Source organism: Rhyacophila brunnea, unplaced genomic scaffold, assembly GCF_057557595.1.
Source record: "Rhyacophila brunnea isolate RB1 unplaced genomic scaffold, BYU_Rbru_1.0 scaffold_9, whole genome shotgun sequence".
NCBI classification, from domain to species: domain Eukaryota; kingdom Metazoa; phylum Arthropoda; class Insecta; order Trichoptera; family Rhyacophilidae; genus Rhyacophila; species Rhyacophila brunnea.
The window spans coordinates 2,830,435-2,840,834 of NW_028233361.1; the positions used below are offsets into that span (position 1 = coordinate 2,830,435).

The window sequence follows — 10,400 nt, forward strand, 5'->3', positions numbered from 1 at the left end:
AAATATTATATAGTATGAAAGTTTTTTTTTTATTCAATGCCTACTGAATATCCTACACAGGTTTATGAATGATAGATTCTTTATTATAGAAAAATTTGTTTTGAAAAAGGTTGGACTGAGTGGGAATCAAACTCATGTACCTATTTCACTTTCCGGGTGAGTGCTCTCGCCTCGTAGTATAAATTAATATAGTATAATGGCAGTTACACAGACATGCTAACAACGCGTTTGGTTGGTGACATAAGTAGAACAATAATATCATGAACTAAATGCACATTGCGACATAAGTTCACTACCTACTGATGGATTGTATAAATATGTCTTACAAAATTTGAAGAGATCATAATATTATTATCTATTTTCTTCTTTTTAATGCATGTCATGAAAATAATATTAATACCGTAGATAGTAAAGCCAATCACACCGTTTTATCAATTTTCAGGGCGATAACATCCCACGATGTTTGGCAATTCGGTATCGTCATCTTCGTGTGCCTAACAGGATGCCTGCCGTGGCAAAAGGCTGCGTTCGATGACCCTCGATATGTCAGGTAAAATTCATAATACCTAACTTCACCATCAGTGTGAGTACTTTTTTTCTCTGCCAATCAGTCGATATGACAATTTATTATATCACATTAGGTATATAATAATATATATCGTCGCTATAGGATTGGCTTGTCGAAATCGACCTTTGAATGCAGAATGATTTTTTGTATCTAAATGGACCTGAACCATCCTTTTCTTTAAATTGCTTTGTAATGAAAACAGCATTCATATGCTGTAAAAACAACAATTTAAATACCTTCATATATTTAAATATAGGATAATCAAATTTGCTTTTAGTCTCCTGAACATTTGACATTTGGTCTATTCGACAAACCAATCCTACAGCGACGTTATATTAATGACCAGGTGCAGAGATGCTACTGTTAAATTTACCATAATATCCTTCATAAGTGGCACAACTACTAAATATTGACAAAATTAAGAAATGTAAATGGTAGAAGTCAAAATAATCAAGTATAAACCAATTTTAATACCTATATAATCGTATTTCGTTTATTCATACTTAAGATAAACAATGCACCTAAATTTCGATTCTTAACGAAATACTTAATAATATAATACTTATCTACTACATATATTTTTCCCAAATAGCGTACACAGGGTTCACTCGATTACTTTGACATCTGCCATTCTGATACCTACAATTTAGACTTTTGAGGCATCTATGTTACTTAACGGTCACCTAATATGTACGTAATTGTGACTAAGCATCTGGCCCTAAGAGTCGATTGTCCCCAAGATGGGTACAATTATATCATCCGAATAATTTGACTGCATGTGTTGAACATTTACAGCTATCAATCACGATGATAGGTAATGTAATCACTAATCAGTCATAAGTAAAAATATAATAATAACAATAGTACATCTCTTAGCAGTTCTCAGTGAGGCGACCATAGACCAATAAAATTTAATTCAAATGCACAAGTATTTTTATTTTGTTCACTTCTGTTCCATCGCAGTTAATCACCTCACCCATCCGGTTAACACGATGGTAAATCAAGAGTCAACTTGACTTTAAAAATGAAATACTTACAAGATAAAAAGAACTTTTCATATGCAACGTTTTTAAATTTTCTGTTGAATTATTATGCTCAATATGCTCAAACTTGTACTTGATAAGAAGTAAATAAAAAACAAACAAACAAATATAGAATACTGAAATGTCATGTTGACATTTCATTTTGATTTCCATAGTAACGCACGTATAATATATTAATAATTTAGTTGCTAGGACCACCCCTTAGCAACCAATAATAGTCTTTTACTTTTTACGGATTTTTCTGAAACAACTTTCCATACAAAACAGAATTAACAGAAAATGAATTCAATTCTGCTTAAAAATGAATAAAAGTATTTAAAAAATGCATTGGCATCGTGTTCTGATATATTCTAAAAGTTTCAAATGTTTAACTAGTCGGAAAGTTAGTTAAAAATCGATTGCAAGATTTATAATGGACAAACAACCACCGGACAAACAAGAATACGAGCTTATAAAAATGTTGTAAAATATTAATCTTTATGACATTTTTTTTAATGACATGTACCTATTAGTGCTCACGAGAGCAAAAGTTCACATTATTATTTCAATGAATATGTTGATGAGCAATTAGTGCATTGATATTGTATGAATTATTAAACAGAAAATACCCAACAGCATCATATCTTTATGCTGTAAAAATATTATATTATGTCCATGTTGGGTATTTAAGAAGATATTATTATTTCATACAGATACACATAATGTCCATTTTGCTTTTGATTTTCAATCAGTTCATAATATTATCATTGATATTAGATTTTTTCAAAACTTAGTAAACTGGATATAGGAGATCACCATGCACTAGCATATTGACGTGTGCTTGGATCGAGGGCATGAATCCAGAGGCTTAAACGAATGTCAAACTAAACAGTTTACTCAGATGCTTCGATATCCCTAAATATGGTCCCTCACCAGTCACCATACGGTGTACCGTGTAGGTGTCGAAGCAGTAATGATGATTTACCTTTACTATAAATCTGATTATAACCTTTTGTGTTTAAGTGTGCTTCTTTCTTTAGATATTTGAATTGGTATAACACTTCAAACCCGTTGCGCAAACAACCGAAACTGTTCAAACTGGTATCATCGCGAGCTCAAAGACTGTTCAAAAAATTTCTAGAACCGAGAAAAGAGAAAAGACCCTCGGGACTGGCGGACTTACAGAAATATATGGACGACCGATGGATGGCCAAGGGAATAAATGAAAAAAATGGCACAGGTAATATTCACCTTAGGATATTCTAAACTTTATAGTGTTTTTATTTGCAGAAGTGACACGTTGATAAAAACCTGGCAATGCAGACGCTACGCCTTCGTAAAGAGCTGGCCCATATCCTTGTTTTCTTTTCAAATATTAAATGGAGAATGGGGATAGCCGCTTTGACTTCAGACGGGAAAGTCCTGAAATGTGTACGAAAAGGGAAGCGTTTTACAAGTCACTTTAACCACCTGTTGGCCCCATCGGGCAGTTCGACCCAGTGATGTCAGGTGATCCATTGCAACGAATACAAATAATATTACAACTTTTGAGAGCAGTGGTGGTTTTCCATGAAGCAGATGGTGCGGTTGCTTCATTATAAAGTATCGACATCTTAGTTTAACAACTATAATAATATATAAAATATCATTGGGGGTACGGTGCACGATGCAGCCCTGCCTCACTCCTCTTTGAATCTAGTTCTTGTTGCTGACTTTAACAGTAGCATTCTGTTGTGCAACTAGTCTACGTTTTTTATTCTCAATCTCTATAGATTTTAAAACTTCAATCATTTCACCATGTTGCACAGTGTATATACCTTTAAGTGATTTCTCAAGATCAATGAATCCTAAAAATATGTTCAAGTTTACATCTCGGTATCGTTGTCTGAGAACCTGTATGCTAAAAGTAGAAGAGAAGAGATGGGAAGTCTGAGGACATACAGAGAAGATATTAATTTATTGTACTTTTTGTACTTTTATGCAGTTAATTTAATATTATTTATTTTAAACAGTATCAGCAGTAGGTTTATCTTTGTCGGTTATACACATTGACATAGATATTATCAATCATACAACTTATAAAGTTAGTTAGTTCGTTCTAAAGTTATATTCCTATACATACTCTTTTATGAGAAGCTGTGTACTTTTTGGTTAATATTGTATATTATAATAAGTATTATTTAGCTAGTGTATATATTTATGTATTGTTATAAAGTTTAAATACGTTGCAGCGGGCAGTGAAGTGGACGAGCTGTGTCCGTCGATGTACAGCTTCCACAGCGACATTGACGAGAAGAATAAGCTCCTGCACGTTCTCCTCGAACAAGGCATCGAAACCACTGTCGACAGGGTGGCCAAAAAAGCCAGGATTAGAGATTGGATCCAAAACAGCGTCATTGCAGAGGAAGACGAAACTGAGGTTCGTTAAATTTAATCAAATTATTCATCCTATAACGCTCCACTATCAAAACAAGGAGGGACATCCATTTCCCTGTGTACGTCTCCGTTTCCTGAGCCTACTTCCATGGGTGGCCGTATCACAAGAGTACCTATGGAATGTTGCATTCTCGGGTGACCTGACCCGACCTCGGGTGAGTACAAACAAATAAGTTACTTACAAACCAACCCGCCCCGCACCACATTTGGTCTTAATCGATTGTTTCACGAGACCTTACGTTTGAATGTGGAGCATCAGTAGTTTTTTAACACCTGTTAATGTCTCAGAAGCAGATACTCAAGACTGAGGTCGCCACACTCTCAAGTGAGCTTTGACTGAGTTTACTGATTGTTGTTTAATTTTTATTAAAATGCAATTTTTTTTTTTGTAGTACTTATTCCACTTTTAACTAATGAAATAGGACCGGTTTCGTTCACCTCAGAGGGACATTTTCAACATTGTTGAAAATGTTAAAAATGTCCCTCTGAGGCAGACGAAACCGGTCCTATTTTATTAATTAAAAGTGGAATAAGTACTACACAAAAAAATGCGTTTTATTAAATTAAACAACAATACAATGCAGTTACACCATGAATTGACAGTTAACAAAATAAAAGATATTGAGTTTACAGAGTTGACTTGAGTTAATAAAAAGTACCATGGGAGAGAAAGGCACAGAGAACTAACATAAAAGAAAATGAATTTGAATTATACCTAAATATAATACAAAAACAAAGCTAAACTATACAGATATACAGAAACTATGTGAAGAGATCTTGGCCTTTATGGTGGCCAGGTTGGACTTGTTGTACCGACTTGAGCATCTCTTCCCCACAGAGGAAATTCTCGGACAAAGGATGCGGCTTGCATCCTGTGGATCTCCGCCACATGGACATGTTGGGCGGGTGACAAATCCAAGCTCAAAGAGCTTGGCAGCGAATCCAATCTGATCATAGACAGCGGTAGCCACGTGGATTGTGGTACCCACTGCTTAATTAATTTATTGTTGACTAGATACTACAGTCGAACTTCGTTATTACGAGTACGAGTACGAGACCGACTGAATTTGCTCGTTATTAGCATTACTCATTATATCAGAGAATAAGTATTTTTATATAAGTGGTCACAAACACGAAAAGTCGAAATTCAAACAAAAATACACAATTAGAATTTTTTCCCGAAACAAGCATGGCATTCATAAACTAAGAAAGAAGCTGGTAGGTACCTACTGACTTCACAAACTTTGGTATTTTTTATTCATATCTTGTCGGCGAAAACACCAATTAGGTAGGTACTTAGACACGAATCCGGCGGCATCATGTCGGTCGGATTTTATTGCTTAGGGTCGAAATGTTTTTAAACGATCCACACATTAAAAGTTTTAAGAAAATTTTTGACGATATTTGAGCTCGGCATATCCGATAAGAAGCTCATTATAAAAGTGATTAAATGTACGGAGAAAATCATAAACTAAAATGTCAACGAATGTTTCCTCGTTACATCCGAGATCTCGCTATATCCGTGATCGTAATAACCGAGCTCGACTGTATTTAATCCTTGAGCTTCCATATTGGTTTTGATTACAAAATATTCATTTTGTCCGCAGGATAAATCCTATATATATTGGTGGATTGATTAAAGTAATCAGAAGAAAGTCATTGCGACTCCGCTGAAATACCCACTACCCACTAGAAATAAAAAAAAACTTATTCTATTGTTTTTTTCAGAATGAAGACAGTTACTCCAATGGCCATTTCCCGTCTGAAGAAGAAGAAAATGTGAGACATGGCCTGCACCCCGTCGAAAAAAATCACCAACGCTGGTCGTCTCTCCGGTACGCAAATGAAAAACACATAAACCCGAGAACCGGTGAGGTGCTGGACAAAGAAAAATCATCCGGCGGCAATCCCCTCTCCGTGTCGTACGATATGCGGCAGATCCGGCCGCTCGCGCACATCGATGCCGGCTCCCGCTGTGTTCCCGTGAAAGACGAGAGCCCATCCCAGGCGTCCACCAAAGACAGCGCATACGGATCCATCGACTTCAAAGTGCCCACAATAAATGGAGTGGTGAACGATCGCACGTCTGCCTTTGCGTCTTCCAATGAGCGTCAACTCGCCACTCCCGCCAACGCTCCTTATCCGAGTCAACGGTTGCAAAAGGATTTACAGCAAAACACTACACTCAACGGTGCGCCGGCTGTTGTCACCGGTAGACCGAAACCAGCCGGGAACGGGATTTTCTCCAGTGGAAATTTACTAATTTCCAAAAACACTTTCAGCAAATCCGCTGAAATAAGGAACTCCTCTATAAAACTGCACCAGAACTCGATTTCGACGTCGACGACCACTCTCAGCAAATCTCCGCCGCAGATGCAAGCCCCAGCTCGACGACTCAGAGATGAAAATCAAAACAGAGCGGCCGCCAACAAATCTTTCGTTCCAATGAAGGACAGTCCCTACGACGTCGCCAATGGAGTGCCGGTGGGCTCCGCCGTCGCTCCGGCAAAAGAAATCGCTGACGTCCCCGAAAATTTGTCCGATTCGTCCGTCAACGTCGTCCAAGGAAAGATGAGGATCAACCCATATGCCTCTCTGCCGTCCAACATGAGCAAGATCAAGAGAGCCATGAATCCGCAGATGGTCCGGCTTGGAGCGATGTCCAATGGAGACCATCCGTCAAAAGTGGACGACTTACTTGATCCGGCCGAAAAAGAATCTTTAATGCAAATAAAGAAAATGTTGATCGAAAGCAAAACAGGAATCACAGAATGATTTTCAAATCAACCTGTAAATGAAAAACATTATAATTATGCCAGACATAAAATGACTGACTTGATAATATGTAGTTAACAATTAATTGATTGCCACAGTTATTACTCCCTATTGAGTAAGCGAGTAAGGCCCACCGGCCGTTACGACGGCCGGACGCAACCACAAATTGCAACAAGTAGCAGTATTCGGTAAACATTTCTGCCACGGTTGGACATGGCGATATTTCACAGGTGGTGCAGAGGTATCCCACGCCCATACAACCGCACCGTCCAGCTGCAGTCTTTTCAATAGTGCTGCGGTTTGCGAATCCACGGGAGCGCGACACCCCCAACATATTATCCTCCATCCTCCAACATAGTGTCCGACAGGCTAATAAATGTTGACCTAGACTGCTACTTTCTTCGATTTGTGGTTGAGTCTAGCCATCGCAATAGGAGGGGCGAGCCTAAGGCATCTCAGTATATTTTTAATCATCATCTTTGCTGCAATTATTGGCTACTAATTTTGCATTACAATTTTTGGAGATATGATGAAACTTACTATATTTAACCACACCAAAATGATGTTCAGACATAATAAATGATAATGATATTATTATAATATGGCTGGGAGGATCTGATACTTTGTACTCTTTATACAAACAAATATTTTTCCTAACTACTATTATACCCAAACCCTACCTTTACTATTTATTATTCCATAGAATTATATACAATTTATCTATCAGTAGGATAATTTAATTGAACTAAATATATTTTAGCAGCGACTCTTCCACTGAAGATTTACATCATTAACAAATGCAAATTCATTAAACAAACTCATTAAATCTTGTTTGATGTTTCTATGTGCAATACCGAGGAATGATAAGAGGCAATCGTAACCATCTGGGGGAGAGGGAAAAGGCATATGAGATTTCTTTCAAGCTCTCCGCCTGTTTGTCAGTGCTCAGTTGAAAATAACACATATGAAAGATTTACTTGGGGAATTATTCACGTGTAGGGGCAGATTTACCAGCACTCTGAGTGCCGAGCGTGACCCCGCAGCGACAAGGTCTCCCGAGTAATAAAAACGAAAAAAGATATTCAATGATACTGAAGATTATATATTTTGGAAACATTTAATAGTCCACTATAAGTACTTATATTAGCTGTTAGTAGAGAGGTGCTCCGACTGGTTCAATCTGCTCCTGTCCATGTCCATTGTACATGTACAATGATGATACAATAATAATTACTATATGAATAATAATATTATGAAACCACACATTCAGCTAAATACATGGTCAGTTATGGCGAGATGAGAATTTTCAAATGAAAATATATTTTTAATCTTAAGAAGGAAGAATCATAATTTTCTCATTTCTAAAATAATATTTTCTTAATAATAATAATTTCATATATTTCATAATAATATGATGTATTATTAAGAATGCACATTATGTACCAGACTGTATCGACAATCGACAATTGATAATAATACTTTGGTGAAATCACTAAAGTAGATTTGAAGCTCAATTTTACACAATGAATAATGTATCGCATCGCATACTCACAATAAAATTACCCATGTATTTTAATAGGTACGTTTCATTTTTGTTTTTGGACAATTTGGGCAGGGCCATGAATATTGCCATGTTATTAATCGATAAGTAGGTATATTTTTAGGAGAACTTTTTTATAAAAAGGACTAAAGTCTCCGCTAGTGTCATAATATAATATACAATTTAATTTTTAATAAGCTATGTGCCAAGAGTTAAGTGTAAGTTATGTATCTTTTGTACTTGAGTGCCAAATCTTTTCTCTCAATTGTCTTGTAATCCTGAGAATATGACGCCTTTTAGGCACGGTGCCAAATGGCGTGATAATGTCAGTGAAATCATCAATATGTACCTACAATATTTCGAGATGTCTGAAAATAATAAATAATATTTATATTACATAAGAACGATATCATTTGCAGTTATTGTACTTTTGAAATGCACCCGTCACCCATCACACATCACCGTCCTAAATCCTTTGAGAAGAAATTCATTTCTCAATAGCAAGGAAATAAATACCCTGTCTATATAAGACGAATAAATTCAAAAAAATATTGTTCACAAGTAAATAATTTTATTCTTCTTTTTCATCAGGACCAGCGTTCGAAATAGAAAATATTACGAACCATAGTGCTCGATAATTTTCGGAAAGATGTGTTCATATTTTGTTATATTATTATATCTTGGACGAACAAACTTAATAAATGCAACAGTTTTTAAACTTCTAACATATTCTAGCATATTTATTATTCAATGAAGAGGGTAAAGCTTTTCAGCGCCACGTGAGAAAATTCTCTTTCTTTTTGAAATATACTATCAAAAATTTAAAAGTTTGATTTCATATTAAATTAAATTAAACTGAAATATATGTGAAATATGATTATTAATATAGAGCTAGTTACTAATGTGAGGCAGAATGGTTTTGTAATGGTTTTGAAATAGAGAGTTTGTTGATTCTACATTATAGTGGTTTTGGATCATAAACTCATCCTCAGAAGCCAGAACTATCTCAATATAATAAATAAATTGACCGCTTTAAGAATAATTCCATTCTTTTTCGTAAAGTCACAGCATCTGTAAGTACACAATATATATGGATTTACACATGCGCATACATCATGCAATATGCAACTATCGCGTGAAAATTCAGAAACCGCTAAACTGTTTTGATCCTTGCATGCAGTCTTGCAAAACATGCACGATAATAAGTGTTTACATTAGCATTTATTTTTGTCATTATGGCCACGTCAATGTGATAAATATCAGATTAATTAAGAATCGAAGTGTTTGTACAATAATTTTGGCCCATATACTAGGTATGTACGACATTTAAAAATGTTCAGTAAGCCTAGAATACTAAAATTTTTCAAGGAAAAAGGGTTTAATTTTTCATAAAGATTTTATATCTGCATAAAAAATGGAATGTGTTAAAGACTATCACACGGGTTAAGTGACTTGCAGGGAACCGCTGCAATTATATATCGAATCATCCTAACACTCAAGCGCTGTGATGTGGCCACGTGACAGTGACAGTGACAGCTTTCACGTATAATCGTCCGCCATCCATTGATACTGACCTACTTTTTAAATATTTTTTTATCTTTAGAATGTCCTGTGTTTCTGGAGTAAAGCTTACACTACAGAATTTACATTTGGTTTGGTGCACCAACAACCCTTATATTCAGGATTTTCCCTAAATTATAGCAATATTTCTGTTATGTATCTTAGCTAGTTTAAGTATTCGCGGGAGGTTCGTTTCTTTACTTGAAATTTTAATAATAGCTTAATAAATCATTAATAATACTTGCTTTGGCAATAATAGTAGTTCTCTATAACACGATTATTCAATTATTGCTTTAAATTATAATGTATCTAGCTTAAGTAATCATGTTCGGTATGTATCTACGCAATTATTGAAGAGCTAACTGTTGCGTTACAAGATTTTTATTTAAATGGGAGGAAAAATTGTTTGAAAAAACGAAAATTGAAAATGTCCCTCTGAGGTGGACGAAACCAGTCCAAATTCATTTATTAAAGTGGAATAAAGACAAGTACCTACTTA

General features: G+C 35.6%; 1 protein-coding gene across 1 annotated transcript in view; it reads left to right on the forward strand.

Annotated features, from left to right (window-relative positions):
* LOC147063165 (uncharacterized) overlaps positions 1–7,856 on the forward strand; it is a 41,372-nt gene extending 33,516 nt beyond the window's left edge. The window contains exons 5-8 of the mRNA XM_085959500.1: positions 443–550; positions 2,631–2,830; positions 3,822–4,009; positions 5,755–7,856. Of these exons, the coding sequence (XP_085815626.1) occupies positions 443–550; positions 2,631–2,830; positions 3,822–4,009; positions 5,755–6,801 (1,543 nt within the window). The 3' untranslated portion in view covers positions 6,802–7,856. The remainder of the gene's footprint in view (positions 1–442; positions 551–2,630; positions 2,831–3,821; positions 4,010–5,754) is intronic.
* The last annotated feature ends 2,544 nt before the right edge of the window (positions 7,857–10,400 follow it).